The sequence below is a fragment of the Rhamphochromis sp. 'chilingali' genome (assembly GCF_963969265.1).
Source record: "Rhamphochromis sp. 'chilingali' genome assembly, chromosome: 1".
In the NCBI taxonomy this organism is placed as follows: domain Eukaryota; kingdom Metazoa; phylum Chordata; class Actinopteri; order Cichliformes; family Cichlidae; genus Rhamphochromis; species Rhamphochromis sp. 'chilingali'.
The window spans coordinates 36294419-36317168 of NC_137929.1; the positions used below are offsets into that span (position 1 = coordinate 36294419).

The following is a 22750-nucleotide window of genomic DNA, read 5'->3' on the forward strand; positions in this document are numbered from 1 at the left end:
AATGAATCAATGGTAGGGAAGTAGAGGAAGCGCAGTTTTTGGCTTTCCTCATATTCCAAAAGTGCTTCGTCTCTTTACTATTACTGTTGCCCGGCATAATTTGCAGATGATGTTGTTTGCAGCCGCTGCAGTGGTTTTGACCAAAACAGGCACAGCTTGATGATGACACCATCAACATGCGCTATCGCAGTAGAGCGGTATAGTAAAAATCTCTACCGTTGGCCATATACCGTTTATACCGCCCACCCCTATGTGTGATGCTGTTAAAATGGACCAAAATCTCTGAATGGACCAAAATCTTGCAGCAGTCTCGAGGCAAATAAAAAAGGGGGTCCAACCCCATACTAGTAAGGTGTACCTAATAAAGTATCTGTGCATGTCTGCTTGGACATCGGAGCTCTGTAGGTGATCTATGTTGATTTGCAACGCCATCGTTGTGGTCTTGTGGCTTCCGGCTTGTTGATGCGTGATCAGTTTGGGATTGTGGTAATTAGCAGGGCGGATCAACACAATAAACTTTTTATTATGTTCCTTGAATCATTTCTAAACAATTTGCAGGATGCGTTGTCCATCTGGGAGGGCCCGCTGTCAGTGAATGACACTGACGTGGCAGTTTGTGTCAAATTAACATCCACATGAATGCCAGGACCAAATGCGTCTCAGTGGAGCACTAGATTTTACTGGCTTGTCAGTTAATGTTTTAGCTGATCAGTGTAACGCCCTTATGTGTGCACTTTTGTTCTTTTGGACTTTTACTGAGCAGCTTTACTGATTCTTTAAAAAGAATATTGAGCCAAGTTCAACTTTATTTATTCATGTGATCTATGTCTTTTTCTCCAACAGCAAATCCTTCGTCACTCCCGCAGTAATGCCACCAAGGTGATTTTCCTCATCACTGACGGCTACTCTAACGGTGGAGACCCTCGGCCTGTGGCGGCGGCTCTGAGAGAACGCGGCGTTGAGATCTTCACTTTGGGCATCTGGCAGGGTAACATCAGGGAGCTACACGACATGGCCTCTCAGCCCAAAGACCAGCACTGCTACCTGGTGCACAACTTCGCCGAGTTTGAGGCCCTGGCTCGTCGAGCTCTGCACGAAGGTAAGGAGTGACAGAGAAAGGTTCCAGATTTCCAGTGATTATTAAAAGAAACATCTGCGATCTCATGTCAAAGCTTTAGTTAAACATGTAACAAATCTCCCCTCTTTCCCACTTAACCCGTTTGGTTTTCCAGGGGTGAGTTACATCATGCTTGATGTTATTCTTAATAATAAAAGTTCAGGCTACGCCAGCTTCTTTGAAGCCTGAGCGCATCCAATGTCACCATTTGACCCGTAGCAATATTTCTGTACTAGTGCTTTCACCCCGTTAAGTTTCTGTGCTTCTTTCAAAGTAAGTGGATAATATTTTACATTAAATCTGACAACATGCATTTCACACGATAACTTCTGTTTTGTGCTGCCAGCAGCCATTAGCCCTCACTTCTAAGCAGATTAGACGCAGCAACGCTCTTTTTCCCACACTTGAAGGGAAATTCCCCACTGTTCAGTGAAAATAGGGATCCAGTCACGGTTTTAAAACTTAAAATCTCACCATAAAATATCACAGACGAGTGCAGAGCGAGCTGTAAATCATGCACATGCTTACGCGGGCTCTGAGCGACCACGTCCGCATACACAGTGGCTGAAATTCCAGATGAGGCTGCAGTAGTAAAAGCGCTGGTGAGACGGGATAAGGCTACGAGAATGAAAGCCAACCCACACCGTACTATCAGCTCAGCCTCCGGTCTGTCTCTCACCCTCTGTCTTGAAGTCTGGCCCCTCTGCCAACAGCAGTCTCAAAGCACAAAGACAGGTTTCACATGGCCCTGTGGCTCTGTCAGCCATCCAGCAGTTGCAATAAAAACAAAACAAATAAGGCGGCAGGTTAATTTCTAGAAGTAAAATTAAATTTGACATTTAGCCTTGGTCACACCATCAAAGACAGTTTTCCCCCCTTGGCTCAGGCAGTAATGCCACAGCTCCCATTTCATTTTGGGCTTTCCTTTGCGAGCTCTAGTGGAGTTTATGCAAGAAAGATGATTTGGCAGGCTTTAAAAGTCGGTTGTACCTTTGTGGTTCACAAGTGGTGCCTGTTTTGATTCATTCTGTCTGCATTTCTGTGGTTAAGATGTCTGTTTGTCTCTGTCTGACAGATGTGTTGTAGCGCACACAAGAACAAAAAAATAAAGCAAAGCTTTGTTTCATCTTGCAGTTGTTGAAGACCGTGTTTTTCTTTACGACTTCATACAAAAATAAAGTTGCTGAAGGTTAAATGGTGCCAGAAGACTCCCCATTTTTCACATATTTTGGTCGTCTGCACCAATCGCTCCGTCAGACTTCCTTAATGATGGTGTTTTACCCAGCATTTAACTCGACACTTGAAAATGTCTTATTCTCAGGCGGTGTAATTGAAACCTGTGCTTCTCTGCGCTTGCTTGCTTCCCTCAGACCTCCCTACGGGCAGCTACATCCAGGAGGATCTGTCACGCTGCGCTTCTTTGTGTGAAGCGGGCAAGGATTGTTGCGACCTGATGGCCAGCTGCAAGTGCGGCACACACACCGGGCAGTACGACTGCATATGTGAGAAGGGATACTACGGCAAGGGTCTGCAGCACGAGTGCACAGGTAGGGCAGATTATATCTGTTTAATATTGGCTGTGATGATCTATGAATTTTCTGTAAGGCCCGAGTCACTAATGCTGACTGATCCTTCTTAAAAATGTCACATGTAGCAGATGTGAGATAAACTGCTTGTGACCTACGCAGCTGGGTTTTTACGCAGAGCAATTTGTGCACAGATTATGTTGTTCACATTGTGAAAGAACACCTCATGTGTTATGTTAACACCTAAGATCAAAGTTCAAAGCTTTTCGCTAGTAAAACAAATCCTCCCTGCTTTCGAAATTGACACGTGGAGCTCCTTTTTGGTTTCTTACCCCCACCACATTACGATCGCAGCCTCAGGTTGCTCCTGAGCTCACCGGGGGTGGATGTTAAATAAGCAGCCTGTCTACTTAACGCAGTGTAAGCTTTCCGCAAGACAGATCGCTATCACCAAACCTAGTTTATGTGATATAGCGGTGGAGAACTGTTAGTGATGTTTCTGTGTTCTCAGGACCCCAATTATCCTTCACTCACCTTTGACTCCTACACTCCCAGAAGGGGAGTCCTGCTCCCACCTTCACTTTCCACCTTTAATCACACCTCGTCCAAGGTTTTCTTTACTCTCTACATGCACCAGATACGCTGCTGTCTTTTTAAAATGAACTGCCTTTTTTCTGTGACTCTTAGTGCTCCAACTTCCACGTATGTTTTGTGATTGTCCATTTGAGGACAAAAAAGAATCTGTTTCATCCGTTGCCAGAGTGCTCTGCCTTTTACCCTCAAGTTTCTTACTACTAGTTAGTAGAAAGTTGGGCCTCTGGGATCTATTATTTGTCTTTTTAGATGACAGCATCGGTGAAAGTTGCTCTAATGTATTTGTGTGATGTAGACATAAACATGTCCAGGCATATATTAATGAGGTGCACATACATTGATTTATCTCTTGGGCTGTGATCCATAAAATCCATAAGCTACATGTTTCATTAAAAGCTGTAATAATGTAAGAACTGTTTGTGTCGAAGACCAGCTGCAGACGGGTTAAAGTGCACAGCTGAAGTGGTGATGTTGGAGAGCTTTCTCTTTTTGTCTTTTGTTCTTCTGAACACAAACATTTACCTTTCCTATCACCTTTCCTGGAATTTCTTAGAGTCGAATTTCCAATCTCTGAGTATGTTTTTTTTGACGTAATATGATTTAATCCACCCCATGTTGTGTTAATCTCCAAAGAACAGAAAACAAAGGAAGCATGTTTAATATTCCTCTTTTGGGTTTTCACACTATAGTCAAAGAATCCTAAACATGGGAGTAAAGATGGTTGTAGTGTGAAAAGAAAGCATTATTTTGGACAAATGGAACTAATTTTTTTCTGCAGATTCCGGAGATTGTTAATATTAAAGTTAACTTAAAATGTCTAAATAAAGATGGACAAAGAGTGGAAAGACTCGTGTTTGGAAGGACTGTTTGAGGACAATCTGGGACTCAATCAACTTTTCTGCTGACTTAACTTCTGGGGAAAGGGCAGATTTTTTAGGCTTCCAGTAAACGCAACAGATATCCAGTTAGCTGATATCATTAGTCCAGTTCAAAACTTCACGTTTGTTGCTCTGGTCATTGTTTACATTCTCTTTTTTCTCTTTTTTTTTCCACATGGACTTTTTGCTCAACCGTGATTGGTAAACAGAAGTTGGATTATAGGTCAAAACCACAAAGTCTTGCTTACAGATTCTGCGTATTGTGTGTAGATCTTTGTTAAGATAAGAGACTCTTACGATCAGAAACATTTGAAATCATCTCTCGGATTAGATTATGAAATTCAAGATATCAGAGAGATTCATGTCTAACAGTTCCCAGACATAAATAATAAATACATCCTTGCTGAACAGAAATGTTGAGGCAGCAGTTCTGCATGTGTTAAATCAGCTTGGAACAAGCCCGACTGCAGAATTGATAAAAACTTTGTGGCAGTTCATTAATTTTCGGCCTAACGCGCTGCAGACAATCATGTTAAAACACTGGCCAGCGGCTTGTGTAATGACACATTAATTTGTCTTCCATATGTCCGTCTCTGCTCTGTTAAATCTCCAGTTACACTGTGTAGTGTTACATGCTGTCATTGCATGAGGTTAGGGCTTGATACATAATTATTATTTTTTGTTACCAAACGTGCAATCATCAGATTCACAGGGGGCCTGTCGGACTGTAATTGTTGGAGAGCGGCTAGAAGACGCAGTGGTTTTGTTAAAGCTCTGTCACTGAGGCAGCTCACCCCGCTTGCGAGGAAGACAGGTGGGAGGGATTGAGAAGAAAATCGACCCTGAGTGCACTGCCTAGAGGTAACAATAACAGAAATCTGGATAACAATCACGTCCAATAATGGGAAACGACAGGCGGTAATCCCCCGTCGCGCTCGCCCTCTGGGTCTCTTCACCCACATGTTTTCAATCCAGCGTTTGATAACACGCAGGGAAGGAGGAATGAGAGAAATTTCAGTAACAGAGAAGTTTAAATAATTCAGAACGTCAGAAAGAGAACGTGAGAGCAGGGAGTAAGTAGGAATTCCAAAGTAAAGGGCATCGGGGTCATCGTGCCAAAACACACGCCTCCCTAATTCTCATCAGATGTTGTCGAGACTAGAGCCCCCCCACTCTGCTTATTAATGCTTTTTAATGCTTTAATTAATAGCAGGGAGCCGACTTTAGAGTTGGCTCAGCCGGCGCGAGGAAGGAAGGACACAGCGAGGCGCTGAAACCGCAACTCGGGACCGCTTCCTCCGTCTGTCTCCGACCCGCTTGTGTAATGCACTCTCATGGAGGAGGAGGCGTGAGTTAATGTGTCGTGGACGCTTGATTGTCTGTGAGCTGACGTGTACCCGCAGAAGCATGTGTCACTGCACGCCGAGGCACATTAGCGGTGTGAGCTTCGGTTTTTGTTAACTGGTGCGAAAGAGGCTCGTATGTTTTTGAACCCTGCATTTATTGGAGGTTTTATATTTTCTAATTTCTTACAAGGCTTCTTTGGTGTAGCGGCGGCTCCAGCACCAATTAAGTTTGCCGTATGTAACATGTGAGGAAACTTGACAAGCTCCTGCTGTTCTTAGAAAAATCCAGCATTTTTTTCTTTAATACTCTGTTGCTTTAACCTTAATGGTTTTGGCTGAACTGTTGGTGTTGTGTGAATTGTGGGTACATTGTGTGCGTCAGCCGTGCCAGGTCTCTTGAGTGGCAGTGTATACACTGCAGCACCGCTGCTGGAGCTGGATGCCAGGCTTGGGTTTGTTGTCTGCATCACGAGTTTGCAAACATTTTTATGCTTTTTCAGACTCTGTTTTCTCACATTAACATTAACAGTCTTTGACACATCTGAAAAGAATATGGCCGTGCTCGGTCCTGTCAGTGGGTTGTTATTATCATTGGCTGACGGGCTCTATTGGAAACGCTATCCAAATCCCTCCAGCGCACAGCAGTGTTGTTTATGAAGCTGTCGACAGCCAAGTGAAACAGCCTCTTCCACAAAACATGACTGGAATCTCATCAGATAGAAACAGATGATGGAGCCAGTTCCTGCATAGTTTGGTTTATTCCGACAGGCCAAATAGGACATTGTTGTCTCTCTGCTCAAATACCAATCCAAACGCTTCAGGGACAGTATCACCGAGGATCACCAGAGGAATGGGGAAGCGGATAAATGTAGTAAGGGGCTGAGACGAGTCCAGAGGGGGTAACATGTTTTCCTCCTGTCACACATTCTGGCTTATCAGACTCTTCTGTAGCCTGAGAGAATGACAGGAGCTCTGGACTGTGTTAATGTGGTGTCAGCACAGGCCTTTGTTCTGCTCTGGACAGCTCTGCCAGAGACGAATCGAGAAGAGGGAGAATGAGTGAGAGCAGAAGACACTATGGAAGCCAAAAGTAAACAAAAAAACCTTGTAAAACAAAAATAAAAAAGTTAAAACAGCAAGAAATTAACAGATAATGGCATGCTGCTCTGCCATTGATTTATACTGGAAAATCCTCATTTCTGTGTTGTCCAAATCAAATATAATTACACTTTTGCCTGATAGCTATTCATACTCTTTAATACGCTTTAATCCTGTGTGATATATTTTATCGGTTTTCTTTCAGTCCATGTCTGCACTGGCAATCCATTCTCATCTATCAGATGCCACTGACGTCAACGATATGCGTAAATGTGTCCTTTGGCGTCAACGTCTTAACACACGAGCCGCAGCAGTAGTACACGCAGAAAGAAAACAGTACAGACCAACAAAGTATGTGTCATGTCCTGTCTGAGAGTCTGGCATTTTGCAGTCTCTTTAGCTCTGTTATTACTCCCTGATTTCTTTCCTGTTCGCTACCTTATTTCTTTCCCCTTTAATTCCGTGGTTAGAGTTTGGCATTAAAGCAGCTTAGTTGGGAAAAGGAGATGGATTTACTTATAATATAAACCCTCACGACATGAGCTTTACATGCTAAAAAATTACCGTTACCTAATTGCATATAAATGTAACACCGGGGGGTCCTTCCCAAGTCTGTATGTGACAAATTGGTAGTGAAAAAACATTCAAACTGCTGCCATAACCTAATGTTGCACAGCACAGATACATTTTACCTGTAACAGCAGAACTAGGCAGTGGTCTGGAAATCCTGGAAGCATCTGCAAACCTACGTGGAAGTACAGTTTTTTACAGTTTTTACAGTATTTGGTTTGACCACCTGTATTCTTCAGGACAGTCTGAACTTTCTTGGCAGCTTTCTTGTCGTTTCTTTAAGTAGTCTTCAGGAATAGTTCTCCAGGACATTCAAAGCTCTTCTTTGGATGTTTCTGCCTTTAGTTGATCCCACATTGCTTCAATAATGTTGTGGTCCGGGCTCTGGGGAGGCCACTCCATGACTAATAGTGCTTCACCGTGTGTTTTTCTATCAAGGTATGCTTTTACTGCATGTGTTTTGGATCATTATCATACTTACAAATTAAACTGCAGCTATTCAGATTCTTCTTACATGGTATTACATTGTGGATCAAAATCTAATGTTCATAATTCCACGAGTTTTGAGAAGATCTCCAACACCACTGACTGAATTCCAAACCATGACAGAGCCTCCACTGTGTCTTACAGATGGCTTCAGATGCTCGCTGTTATACCTCTTGATGATTTGAACCACAAATATCAAATTTGGATTTATCACTCTATCAGACCGGCAGCCACTGATTTCAGTTGCAGTGGCCACAGGTCCAGTTCTTCCTCAGTCTTTTCTCCCTGTTTCCCTTCCTTAAAAATGGCCACTGAGACCATTTCAGATCAGGCTTCAGTGAGCAGTAGATGTATGTAGGACCAGATGTATGTCAGGTAAAGTCAACGAATTGCCGCCGCAGTGCTATTTATTCAAACTTCACAGCAGGAAACACATAAAAACTGATTTCACATATGAATTATTTTGGCTGGTGGACTGCTCAGAATATTTCAGAATATATTTTATTTCATTTTTTATATACCTAAGCTTTGCTTTGTAACCTTTTTGTACTTGCAGCCAAAGCTACCTGACAGAAAAAATCTTGAAGCCTAATAAAAAGCAGAAATACGATTTATGTCAGTCAAGCGATTCTAAAGGTCAACAGTGAACTTCCAGGGGATAAACTTTTGTTTATTTTTCTTTTTTTTATTGGCAACAACAACAGTGCAACAATCAAGACCAGAAGTCTCTTACATTTTTCTCTGAGTGGATTTGAGTTGCGCTGAAATATGCACAATATTTACTTATTGATGGATGTTTGCGATTTTGGAAATGAGGAAATATTTTTAGATGGCTTACCCTTTTTAAGGCCGTTATCTGACTGTAAGCTGTTGACTGGAATGCATTGAGTGCAGCAAAACAACTCTTCTGAGCTGATACCACAAGAGTTGCACAATGTTTACAGAATAAAGTTCACAAAAGCCTCTTGATCCCAAAGGGAGACGCGTGGCAGCAGTGAGCTTCTGCTTGACCCTAAACATCCATTTCTTTGTGGATGTCCTGTCTGTTGTCCGAGACGAGCAGCGTTTGCCGCGTCTGCTCGGTAAATATTTGTGTAGACATAAATCTTGAGGTAGACATAAATCCAACAGAGGAATTAAAATGACAATAGAGGTGGGATTTGCTGAATGCTAAGGAGGAATAAGAAAAGTGTTGAAATGGCGGAAATCTCTTGGCGTTACTGGGATGTTGCAATCATTTTTTTTCTCTTTTTGCCTCCACCTCTGAGCTGAGGTCTCCAGTTTTTATGATGAATAGTCAAAATAGTAAAAACTGAACTCTGAGGAATGTGGCTGAGCTTGACACAACGCTGTCTTGGTTCCCGACGCTGTGCAGCTCATCTCACTTTGCACTGTCACACTAACACAAGTATATACTACGCTGGGATCCACTCACGAGCACGGCGACGTGCTTTTGGTGCGCTTACGTACATCAAAATATGTGAAGGATCTAAAACAACCCAGGCAAGCTTGGTGCAGAGTTTATATCTGTCGAGGCAGCACACACACACACACACACACACACACACACACACACACACACACACACACACACTGTGTTGTCATATTACAAAAAGAGGAATTTCATATTTTCACTCTCAAGAAAAATTTGTGAATAATAACCAGAACCTCTAGCAGGATTCCCAGGATTTCTCTTCTGATTAATCATAAAATGTGGTCTGATCTTCTTCCAAGTCACACTTAATTTCAGACAAACACAATCTGGTTAAACTAATGAAACAAAAACAGCTTATAAGTATAAGCTGCCACTCAAGAAACCTGGCACGGCTGACGCACATGATGTACCCACAATTCACACAACACCAACAGTTGAGCCAAAACCATAAAGGTTAAAGCAACAGAGTATTAAAGAAAAAATGTAGAAAAAGTAAATGAACCTCTGTGCTGAGGACCCCTCCTTATAAATAACGTTGCTTGCAAAGCTTTCTATTCTCAAGAAAAACTATTTCCTGTGAACCACTGTTGATCAAAACAACTTTCACAGGACCTTAGAAGATCGAATCTAAGAAAAACAGTGAAAAAGTGACTTGGATGATTGATGAAATGTTTCACCCACTAAAAACGCAACATCCAGATGAACTGATGACCTTAGAAGATGCACAAAACTGCACTGGCTGCAAAAGCATTTGGCTCCTGGGCATCTTTCAGAATCACACCAAGAGAACTTAGTGCAGTACTGAGAGAGATAAATGACCTTGAGGTTCACAGAGAAGCACCTGCTGAAATCCCTACAGTTTGCTAAAATCGATGTTTTTGTGTTATTAAAGTGGAAAAACACTAAACGTGAATGGAAACCTCAGAAGAAACCACTACTTTCCAAATATTGCACCACATTTCCACTTTCTAAAATACCTCCTAGATGTTTGAGACAAAAGTTTAGCTTTTTTTTTTGCCAAAAATAGAAAATGCTATGTTTGGAGAAAACACAATTGCACAGCTACACTGAAACCTCACTGCCATAGCTTAATCTAAGTTAACCTAAGCGTCATGGTTTGAGGTTGCTGTGTTTGCTTCGGGGGCCTGTACGCCCTCCAGTCGTTGAGGGAGCAATGAATTCAAAATGGCATCAAGAACATTTACAGGGCAGCAGTCTGTGACCCAAAGCTGAGGAGAGTTTGAATGATGCCACAGCAGAATTGTTGTTTTTGTTGTTTGCCAAGTCAGATTCTTGACCTTGACTCAGTTGAGCTGCTGTGGTTTGACCTGAAGAGATCTGTTCACTCGAGACATCCCAGAAGAATGAAAATGAAACCGTTTTATTGGAGAAATGGAGAAAAACGCCTTCTAATTGTTGTGCAAGTCTTATAAGCAACTTTAGGAATCGTCTTAGGGAGACGGTACAAGCGCCTAACTTATAACATTTTTCCAGCCTGCTCTGAGTGATTGCTCTGTGAATTCAATAACTGTGTGTTATCAGTTTAGTCAAACTGTGTTTTTGTCAAACTGGATTTTGTAGCTGATCAATACAGAAGTCTTGGTAATTTCAAAGCTTTCACACACCAGTTTTGTTCCAGTAACTGACACTGGTCCTCTGTTTGCTGAATTGTTTGCACTTTAAATGTTTTTAAAAGTAAATTTCTACCAGAGGAGCAAATTTCGGTGAACTCCTCCAACATGTTGCATAAGCTTTCTTATAAAGACTCTCTGTTTCCTCTTGCTGTATAACTCCTAATCCCCACAGCATCAATAACCACAGCAGACTGTCTGCTTCTGTTCAGTTTGTCTGCATCTGTCCAAGTCCTTCTTTCTTAATGTTTTGTGGTGAAAGTGGAGTTGCTCAACATGAATCCTGGCTCCGTTTGGTGTAGTTATGGTGGTGGTGTGGAGTGGGGTGAGGGGGTTGGTGGCAGATGCCTCAGATTTCCTGAGAACGAGAAAGGAAGGAAGGTTTTGGGGGGATTCGAGTCCCCCGCTCCCCTTTAATTGCTTAAACTGAATGAAAGTTTGTGTTTTTCTTTGGTGAGCAGAGAGTGGAAAGTGAGGGAGGGCACTTCGTTACCCCAGAGCTGTGCGTCTGCTGCGGTGGGTGGACGGAGAGCTTTCAGGAACTGAGGAAGGACCCGACTGGCTCTGTGCCATTACTCTGTGGGTGAGGTTGGGGGTCTGCGGTGCAGTAATGCAAAGAAACAAGTTTTATCCCAGACTCATTCATGACAGCAGCAAATGTGATGTTGACTAATGGCTATTTTGGGTTTTCTTTTTTTATTTACAACTTGTATTGTTTTTATTAGCCTTGTTAGCAGCTCTGTGGCAGAGATGGGCTACTCTCTAGAGATCTACTTCAAATCGCTCACTTTTCTTCAAGTTACCACCCAGTTAGTTTTCATTTATGCTGTGAATGTCTACTGAATGAATAGGCTCCAAATTTGCACTTTATGAACTCTAAAGAGGCACTGTGCAATACTTACTTACTTGGTATCGAGCCAATACCAAGAAAATACAGGGCCAGCGCTGGCATCGATACTGCCGTTACTTGGATCGATCTGCCGAGCACTACTGTAACGACTTTGGTGCACGTCTTCCTCTCTACCTTATTAGGAAGTACAATCACTCCGTTGACACGCTGGGTTTTTAAAACCAAACAAAAAGGCCTTTTACAAATGTTTTCACTCATTAAAGATTGTTTACTTAAGTCCTAAATCACCGTGTAGTGCTGACATCTATATTACAGCAGTCGCTCCACCCTCTCCCCCCCTCCTGTCTGCATTAAATGACACATAGGTTTGTAAAAAGCCTAAATTGATGACTGCTGCTACTGTGTTTTTTAGGTCAGGGATGTTGTAAAGTAGACACGGCCGGTGTTGTAAACCGAGGCCATTCTGAGCGTGTGTGAAGAGGGAAAAAAGAGACAAAGATGAAGGAGCGAGGACGCAGAGAGGCTATAAAGTAGTGCTAATGGGATCCTCCTCTGCAGGAAAGCATGGAAAACAAGGAGCCGTGAAACAGCCAGTGGTTCGAAGCAGAATCTCACTGTGTTATTAACACTTGTCCCCAACCATCCATCCTTCCTTCCTTCCTTCTAACCGTCTCTCCATCAGGTTCTGTTTTGTTTTTTCCCATACTCACCTAGATTCCCTTCTTATGTTGCCCTCTCTGTGCCTCTCTGCAGTTACTTTCATGTGCCACCACTTGAAATAGTGAGCTACTGAGTGGTATTAAGCAGACCATGAAAAACTTCTGTTAAATTGTAAGTAAGTAAGTAAGTAATTTGGTACAGCAGCAAAGTCAGAAATCATATATATCAAAAACTGTATTCATAACAATAATAGCCAGTAATGAATCATATATTAACTCTTACTATAGTTGTCTTGAAGGTTTTATTTTTTATTATCTTGACTTTTTGCTCTTTAACTAGTTTCTTTTTACTTCCACCTCTCCCTCACTCATAGCTTAAACTGAAATTTGCCCCCCTGAGGATCATGCACCTCTCAGACTGGACTGAATGTCTCTTTTAGCATCTTAAAGCTTTTCTCCAGTGGCTTTTAAAGTTTTTTGCCCTTCTTCAAATCCAGCGTGTTTGTCCCTTTCTGTGACCCTCATCTGTCTCTGGATTTTCTCCAGTGCTCTTTCAGCTCCCACCTATTTCCTCACACTTAACAACGCCTTCACTAGGTGTATGCATGTATGTTTGTGTGCAATCTGTTGACTGAAGTCTCTCCAGTTGGAGGGAGGTGATGAAGAGGGATGCACGATGTTGCCAAGCGTTGCAGGCTGAGGATGGAGGCAGTCAGCTGCTGCGAGATTTGTACAAGAGTTTAGATTTTCTTCATGTACATAAACTACCTTATCTCAGTAAAACCCCTCGATTCAGGTCCACAATTACACTGTTTTGTTAAAGATATATTTTTGACAACAGAGTAGATGGGGAAAGCAGAGGGAAGGGTGGTAGAAACAAAACACAACTACATCAGTCCATCGTAGTGAAGAGAGAGCTGAGTGTAAAAGCAAAGCTGTCGATTTACTAGTCGATCTACATCCCTACATTCAACTGTGGTCACGAGCTCTGGGTAGTGACTGAAAGAAAGAGATTGCAGATGCAGCGCTGGAAATGAGCTTTCTTTGCAGGGTGGCTGGGCTTAGAGATTGGATGAAATTTCAGTCATCAGAGAGGGGCTCAGAGCTACTCCTCCACATCGAAAGGAGAAAGTTGAAGTGGTTCAGGCATCTGACAAGGATGCCTCCTAGGTGAGGTTTTTTGAACAAGTCCTACAGGGAGGAGGCCCTGGGCCAGTCTCAGGTGGATGGATGGATGGATGGATGGATGGATGGATGGATGGATGGATGGATGGATGGATGGAGCAGGTTAAAGACATGGCCACAGTGCATGCGTGAAAATAGCTACATACCTTTAGAAAAAAACAACTCAGAAACAATCAGTCCCCTGCTGCATATGCTGTATGAGCATGTATCCTCTAGGTGAGTTGCTCCTTTAACTCCAAAACCCAACAGGGGAACGCCAACGCCAACTTTGAGGCAAGTTTATGTGTGTGTTTGCATTGGTGTGTTTTTTGCATGTGTATGTGCTGTATGTCCTCATGCAGGTCCAATAACACCGCCTTTTGGTGAAACAGTGACGTGACAGTTGAAAAGGATATGAAAACATGTTGGTGTTAACATCCTGAGTGCGGTGCTACGTCGTCCCAAGTGTACTGAGATCATACTGCGGCATGCTATCACAACATTTCTCAGCATACTGACATCTGTAATCAGGAACAGCAGACCAGAGACCAACCTGTGTTTGCACAGTTGTTAAGCGGTTTGGGTCTCTCTCCCAGTGATTCCCAGTGATGCTGCAGTCTGTAATAAGCAAGCAGGACAGTCTCTGTGTCCTTGGGAATCCATAAGAGATACATAGCAATTGTGGCGAAGTCATTCTCCTTTAAGAATAGGATTGAATAATAAGCAGTCTAACAGCCATGCGGCTGCCACTGAACTTCCTCGGTTTCCTCTCCTTAGTTTCCTCTCGTGTAGAAGTTTCACATTCTTGGGATTGGGGGTCTGTGGAGGTCTCTTCTCCCCCCAGATGGAGGCTGTGTAGGTGGACAGCTGTGCAACAGCCAGATCTCGCCCCCAGCCTCCTTTCTCACTCTGCAATCCAGCTGGAGAACAGACTTAAGCGAGACTCTGGGGATGGGATTTAGAGCCTCCTGGCAATCCATGAAGATGGGATTCCCAAACTTTTCCTGCTTCAGGTGACCCATGTATTAAGGTTGGAAAATTCCTGTGACCTTTAACATCTGAAACACAGACACGCCACACATCTTGCTTTGGATTTCTGTTCATATGAGGGCAAAAAGCAAAGGAGAGGCGTCACGTGTGAGGTCTCGGACCTGCTGCAGGAATCACCGTGCTTCATAATAAACTGCCGACAGTGTGGTTTTATTAGAGCCAGAAGGGTTCTGTTATCTTTCTGAGGGCCACTTCTCCAGGAAATGATTTTTGTTGACCTTGTATTTGTAATTTCCTCTTGTTTTTCTTGGCATCACTTCTCTGTTGTTGATGCACTTGAAAATGACAGCTTCGTTGTACAACAGGAATTCCCAAATTCTTCTGTTATTCAACCATGTATCCTGATGCTCGATGATCTTCCATATAGAGAAAACCTGAGTAACAACTGTGTGATTCTTGTAAGTGCTCTCATCTCTGAAGAGCTCTTAAACTTCCACAAGCACATGTGCAGTAAGGCCAGCTGCAAAAATAACTTCATGCCTTTCAATCACAGAATTTATATACCGCACCTCTGTAGTAAATCCTGACGGTTTTACCTGTCAGGTTTACCTTGGATTAAACCCCAAGTAAATGAGGCCATTTTAATGCTTTGATGGGGGAGTTTGCAACTGAATGTGTCACTAATCTGCCAATAATTTTGAATGTGTTTAGCTTTCTTACCTTCATGGGTAAACACTTTGTGTTTTGGTCGTTTATGTTCTTCACATCGTTAAGTTCCACCAGTTTCAGCCTCCTTGGTGGTCCAGATCATTTCTGTGCAAGATGCAGGTATTCTGCCTTCTCCAATGTATACATGGACCACTTACCTGAGGTGAAATATTCGAACCTTTTCAAGCATTCCTTCATGTGCCTGTCAGGGTTTTATGTGAGTGTCTGTTTGTGTAGCCCAGACTATATATTTTAATTGTCTGTTTCCATTGTCTATTTATGCTTCTTAAGTGTGTATGGGAAACCTTGGCTAAGAAGGAGAAGTTTCCTTGCATGTGAACATTGTTTTTGCAGTGGAAACCCTGGAATTTCAGCTCCAATTTAACAGCATTTCTCGTGTGAGAGGGCCTTTGACCACAAATGGCCAGGCCTCTGTCCAGATTTGGCAGCCTGTTTGCAGTATTGCAGGAGTTCCTTGGTCCCTATTGTTTTGCTCTGAGGACAAAAGGCAGACACAGAATTGGGTCACAGCATCACAAATATTACAGGGTGGCTGGACTATTTTGCACTTTTATTATTGGATTTGTTAGCTACCCATTGTGTCATCAACATTTATTTTTCCTAAATCCAAAATTTATATGACACACATAGTTTTCTGTCTGCGAGCCTTGTCATTGCAGTGTGTGGATTTTTGTGCCAGTCGCATAATGACATTTTCACTGTCTTACTCTGAAAAGTACAATGTTCTTTTTTTGTATCATTTAAGAAATGAGTATTTTAATGTAAGCTTCTTGTCAGGGGATATTGTGGGCCCAAATATAGGACACAAAGGCAGACAAAGTAAACAGATGATTTATTGACCAAATGCAAACCCCCAAGGGTGTGTTGCAAAGCAAGATTAATGGCTTGCCGAGCTATGTTGAGTTTAAAGTCAGAGTTTTCTGTGTTGTGAAAGTGGTTGTATTTTTAGTTGGCTAAATCACTGTGGTAACTTATGGTTAACACGTAACCTGAGGAGTGTACTACAAACAAAGCTCAACACAGCCAGGCTTTCTTTAGTCAGCATTAGCTGGCTCAATAAAACCTAAAACAGTGATAACAAGTATCTTTTCTTTGGCAGAAAATGATCCCTATGAGTGTCCCCTACTCTAAACACAGATGTTATTAGATGATGGTGACAAAAACGTGATAAACGAATTTAAAAATATAACAGTAAAATGCAACAATGTTACAAATAAGACAAATTAATACTACAGGAAATTTGTTAATATTGGGATTTAGCGATGATAAAATTAACACTTTAATTCCAGTTAATTATTTTATTGTTGAGTGTGCTCTCGTTGCTACTCTCTATTTCTAATGTGACAGCTATTTCTTTCTGTGTGTTCTTTGTTGAAGTAGCTGCAATTCCAGCAGATTAGAACCAAGTATAAACACATTCATACATTTCCCCATCACCAAATGAATACATGCACATTTCAGTGACAATGCAACAAACAGTCTGCACTGCTGTAATTTCAAAGCTGGGCTTCATTTTAGTGAGCTACTGCTTTACAAGATGCGGACAGAAAACATCCAGCGGTAAATCTATATCAAAGAAAACATGCAGTAAATAAAATTAATAGTAAAATTGTGGAACTTTCAAACTGGGAATCTGAACATAACCAGCTCCTGATGCTGGGCATCAGTTACCATGGTGATTTTAGCCAGGTAAAAACAAGAGACGCAGAAAACTCTGATCTTAAACCCTACATCGCTTGCTAACCTATTAATTGTGCTTTGTAGTACAGGCCTCTGGACAGCCAGTCTCAAAGGAGGGAAAAATAGAAAAGCAGAAAATCACAACGAGATTCATGAAAACAAACATAAAGCAAGAAAAAAACAAAAGATGGCTTGCTTTCACTGAAACATGAAGATAAGTGAAAAATAAAGGCCAACACCAGGAATGACTAAGAGCTAAAGGAAACCACGAGGACCACGAAACCTCTACCCAAGAACCTAAATCAACAGCTGTCTGTTTGATACCAGCTTGGAGTATTTCAGTGCTAATTTCAGTCAGTAATTAAAAAGTGTGTTGCCAAGTGACTTAGCAACCACAGTGACTGACATGACTCAACTTTTTTGAGGTTTCAGATTGTTTCAAAGTTGACTACAGTCGTATTTCAGTTTGTTGTAAAACATAAAAGATTTATGTTCAGAATAGCATGTGGGAAGCAGTGGCTGCACAAGTACTGTATGGATTAACTTGTGTGTTTTGAAGCATGTGTTTGTGGATTTTTTTGGACTAAGCAGAATATGTATCTCTCAGATGAAAACCGCTCTCCCTCTCTGCCTGTTTGTCCTTGTGGCTGAGGAGGCAGATGTTCTCGCTTTCCCTCTGGATCTCCTTTCATCGTTTCCGTCCCGGTCTGTTTTTAGGCCCGGCTAATCGAACCCAGTCTCTCCCCCTGAGACCAAAAAAAAAAAAAAAGATTCTCGTGTGATAGTAACTTTGGCTCCCGGACATGACATGTCTGCCAGTTTAAATGACTTACTTCATATTAAGAGAGAAGACTTTAACAGATGAACGTGCCTGTGCTTGGTTTTGTCATTTTCTTTTCAGCTTAATATTTAATGCTGAGAGAGTGTATTCTTATTCTTTCCTGTAATATGTGTTAGCGACGCTTTAGACAGTTAATTCTCACAAGCTAGAAGTTTTTGTTTTCAGAAGTAAAGTTTGACCCTGATCTATATCAGTGATGAGGGCTGTTTCTACTAAAGTGGGGAACATGTTGTTGTTTTTATGATCATTACAGGAAGCAGATGTAGAGAGTTTGCTTGTGAGGAATTCCTTCAGATTTAATTTGCAAATCTTCCATTTAATACAGACACATCTGCTAATTAGTGCTAACATATACATGCAAAACACAACAAAAGAAGAACAGAGTTTTTAGAATAAACAGCATAGACAAGCCACATTTATCGTCATCAAATAATCACTTTATCAAATAAGCACTGCAAACATGATACCCAGTGAACTATGTCAGCATCCACCAGCCTCCAGTAATGCACAACTTTAAGTATTACAACAGTGTAAACAGGTGAGCTGTGAGGACTATGTGAGCTGTAGAAACCAAAACCTGTTTCTTACTGTTCTCTAACTCCTCCTAGACGCTGTTATCAACCTGGATGAAATGCTGAGATGAGAAAAAACTAAACTAATCACACAGAAGTTTTTGCCAACCTGTTGGGTAATACACTGGTCACTCGTTTATCGCGGGTGTTAAGTTCTAAAAATAACCCGCGATAGGTGAAATCCGTGAAGTAGCTTTATTTTTTACAATTATTATAGATGTTATAAAGCTGTATAACCCCTCACTACACACTTTATACTCTTTTCTCAGACAGGCATGAACATTTTCAAACTTTCCTCTCTTGTTTAAACACTCTCTAAGTTTAAACCTTGTGTAACTACAGCCTTATTTACTTGATCTTACATTTTTACCCTGATTGTCACACATTCAAAGTTAACAACAAGTGGTTAGTTGTCATATGTCTATGAAACCTCAATAGGACTGGAAGTCCTTTTCCACAGATACCATAAGATCTTAAAACCTTTAGGTAGAAGGAAGGTTGAAGGCACTTCTGCACTGGCTTAATTTTCTGATCTGGAAGCTTTGCCCATGTTTTATACCGTCTGCTAATTGCAGAAAGACTTCCAGTTGTAGAGAGGTCCAGGGGTTAACGGTTTTCTGACTTCTGTAAACACTGTCGGCTGAGTTTCCTGCTTGATTGTGGGTTTTTTTTAATAAATCCTGGTCATGCCATGTTTCAAAAAGGAGAGCTATCCTGTACCCATGATAGTCACTCTCTGACCACTTGAATTGAAAAGTGTCTGGCCGTTGAACAAGTGGCTTTACAGTCAGATTTGCCCCGCCTCACCACAATCTTTCAAAATGAATCAACAGTGAATACGCTGATCGTGATGCATCAAAACAGGCCTTCAGAAACCAATCGATGATGTCACAGCATCTCTGTTCATTCTGTTTGTGGTTTAACCTGAAGGTCTTATTTTTTGGCCTTTGGAGGAACTGCTCTTTTGCGCTGGATTCGTGTCTCTGCCCCAGAGGTTGCAGATTATTTAACACACTTTTGTTGCTCTAGTGAATTTTTACTACAACAGGATTGTGGAAGTAGAATTGACCTAAAACAGATGTGTTTAAATCCTTTTATAAACATTGAGGTCTATGACTTTAGTTTTCGGTACAGTTGTAGAATCAGTTCATCGCCCGTCTACTCATAGTTTTTGTTTAGTTTTGGGTGGAGCAGACAGGTCACGTCAGCGGCTGAGAGAATCAAAGTCGGCCTCCACTTTACAGAAAGATAAAGGAGACGTGTTTCGTTGGGAAAACACGCATCCATTTCGATAAAGGCTCTTTATCTTATCTGCCTGTTTTCTTGTAATGTGTTTGGCTGTCTCACAACGTCCTTTATTAAAGTAATATTTCTCCCTTGTGCACCATGACACCATTAGACTTAGACAGCTGCTCGTTTTAAATGCATATATTATTACTGGGTATTTCTCTTCATTATTAGTCAAACATTGCTCTAACTTCAAATAAGCAGCCTCAGATCAGAGACCGTCTCTTCTCCTTCCTTAGATCATTACTGGGTACACTAGTTTTCTTTGACCAGCTGCCGTCCCTCCACATGGTTACAGCCCAGTCCCAACACAGCGGGATCTTTCTGTTTCATGGTCATCTGGCTGCTGACGGTTCACTTCCTCTCTAAATGAAGGGTACAGTGCACCAGAGTTTACTTCACAGCCATAGGCAATAAGCAGACGGACCCAAAATGAGATTTTTGACTGCTGTGCAATTCAGCAGGATCCAAATACAATTAGTATCCATATGGGGTCTGCCTTTTGGAGCTCTGATGCATTTTAAAGGAAGTTCGCAAAGTTTTCTGTGTGTTAACTTTCCATTTTTTAAAGCATTTTATTTAGGAGTCACAGCTGCTTGTTCTTTCATCATATATCCTTTCCTCTTATACACTGTGTGTGTGTGTGTGTGTGTGTGTGTGTGTGTGTGTGTGTGTGTGTGTGTGTGTGTGTGTGTGTGTGTGTGTGTGTGTGTGTGTGTGTGTGTGTACAGTCATCATGTATGTGTCTGCACTTCTACCTGCCAGCACATGCATCCTGCCAGGAACTGAAATTTTATATTTTTCAGATACAGTATTTCCACTGTTGCACACTGGGTGAATTATTATTCACATTAAAACTAACTAGGCTTCCTGTAAACCTTAAATGAAGCCGTAAAACAGATTCCTGAGGACTCGCACAGAGAGGACACTTTCAGCTGTCGTTACGTCTTATGTAAGATGCCTCCTCGGAGTTTCAAAAACACACTGAGGAGAAGACGCATCAGCTGCTTTTGTTATCAAGCGAGAGCAGCAGACCCATGCTGTCTGCACCAGGGCAGGTATGCCACATGGTTTTTCTTTGAGTGTGTGTGTTTTGATGTGGGTTACTGGGTGCGTTTCAGTGCCAGCAGCCGGTGCCTGCTTTACAGTCGGTTAACATCTCCTGGCTGACCTGCAGCAGCCGAGGAGGAGGGAGCGAGTGTCGGGACAGGCCAGGCTGGCACTGGCTCAGCAGTGGAAAGTCACACCTGGCCTCTGGCTTAGCAGCGAGTAAATGAGTTGTGAAGAATATTAGTACTGTCGATTCTCTGTTGCACTTTATAATTAAACCTGCTCGCTAAATGTCTCTCTTTAACAAAGCCGGAGACCTCGTTACTGCTCCCACTGCTGTCATTTCTATTTAAAATAGTACTAAAGCTCATAATTAGTCTTGGTGCTAACATTAAAGGGTTTTCAATCCCATCAGATATCCCACGTGGATGTACTTTTAAAAAATGTATTAAACGTGTTTAAACGATGTGTGTGGGTGTGGATCTAGAGACTTTATGATTTTTCTCGTTTTAAACACACGGCACCAAATTAAACCGTCTGAAACTCCCTCCTCTCTGGAGCCTGTTGTGATTTGGCTGTCGTCAGTGTTGTGGATTTGTTTTTCCAATTAATGCAAACAACTCTTGGAAGCGCTTGAATAGACCGTGACATTTGTAACGGTGCAGCAGCCAGGAATGAAATGACAACTGTTATATTAACAAATTAACTCCAATATTTTGGTCCTTTCTCAATATGAATCTTTGCGACTCTTTCAGCTTGTAACCGCAATCTCACTTAAACACTAAGAGTTATTCATAAGTCATAAGTAATTCCTGGAAATGTGGGTTTGATTATGTGGGGTTGTCGATGATGATCATAGTTTAGTCAGGACCGCTGTAGTCCTCATTTACACAGGCCCAGAGGTGAGTCAGTGCTAGGGGACGGGGTCTTCTCCAACTAGATGGCGAGTGGTTGCTGGGTGAAGTCAGTCGCAAAGAGAGTGGTGCATCAAAAGCCTCCTAGTCATTGCTTTAGTTGCTACCAGATTGCCGTAATCACCCATAATTTGTGTAGATGCGAAAATTGTCTGAAAACACTGGCTAGGTAACACTGAGCGGTAGTGACACTTGAAACGGAGCCATGCATACCGGAAAAGGAGAGCGTTCACCTCCAAAGTGAAACCCGTGTCTTATTATTGCCAATACTTGTCAAAAGTACAGCTTTTACTCTGAAAGTGAATGGTCTTTGTTTCCAGATCGCACTCTTCACATCTTTACTGCCGCTTAGCGAGTAATTGGCAAAGGTTGGAAAGTCCAAGTTGGTGTTACAAACTACAGGTGAACTGCTGGTGACCAAAGCTAACACAAGGAGCTTTTCAGTGCAGCAACCTTCCACAACCACTTGCCAACCAGTCTGGGACACATTTTTTCCCTAGCAACTGATGGTTGCCGCATGGTTGCCAACCAATCACTGAACCTCTGTCTCAACACATATTTGATATGAAACCAGCACATGACATGACGGTATTGTTTTAAATATATTTATTAAGAATCTGATACAATAAAATTATTCAGGTTAAAATTAGTGCTTCAGACATTAAGCAGACAATTTGGGAGCAGTGATGTAACCATGAGGGAAATAATCATCTGTGTTTTCCCCCTAACCCTGTGTTTTGGAGACTGACAACTCAAAAATATTTCGATATTTTGTTAAAAATATAAAGAGTTTTTGAAACATTTCAGTTACTTTTTTGTCAGCTTGTTGTTTAGACGTCAGAGATCTTTTTTTTAAGAGCAAATATTTATATTGTTGTAGTGTAGGGTTGGGATTAATGGTAATAAACCAATTAGATCTGTGCGTTGTAAGAGATTTGCTGTTCTGATGTAGAGAAGGGTGAGCCATCAGCTAATGTGGTCTGGCACTGAGATCAGCTGATCTGTGGGACTGTGGCTGAGCCCGACTTCAAGGTCTACCTGGTTCGATTTTACAAGAGTTAGTTAGTGTTACTTCTGCAGGTAATCCTGGGAGCGTTTTCCTGACTCTACCAGAGGACGTGATGGTAAATTGTGTACAATCTTAAATAACTGAAAAGATCTTCAAGGATCACATGACTACAGCTTCCATCACAGTGGATACAGAGGAACAAAAACAAAACATTTCATTTGGTCTACTGCAAAATACACCAGTAATCACAGTGAATTATGGGAATTGCTGGCTCAAATAATCGTTTGTGAGAAAGTACCAAGATAACAGCTGGTAAGAGCCCTT

General features: G+C 41.9%; 1 protein-coding gene across 4 annotated transcripts in view; it reads left to right on the forward strand.

Annotated features, from left to right (window-relative positions):
- The window catches only part of svep1 (sushi, von Willebrand factor type A, EGF and pentraxin domain containing 1), a 111391-nt gene that overhangs the window by 39921 nt on the left and 48720 nt on the right, over positions 1–22750 (forward strand). For all 4 annotated transcript variants that reach the window (XM_080901018.1, XM_080901017.1, XM_080901019.1 and 1 more), the window contains exons 3-4: positions 844–1099; positions 2488–2664. In XM_080901018.1, the coding sequence (XP_080757144.1) occupies positions 844–1099; positions 2488–2664 (433 nt within the window). The remainder of the gene's footprint in view (positions 1–843; positions 1100–2487; positions 2665–22750) is intronic.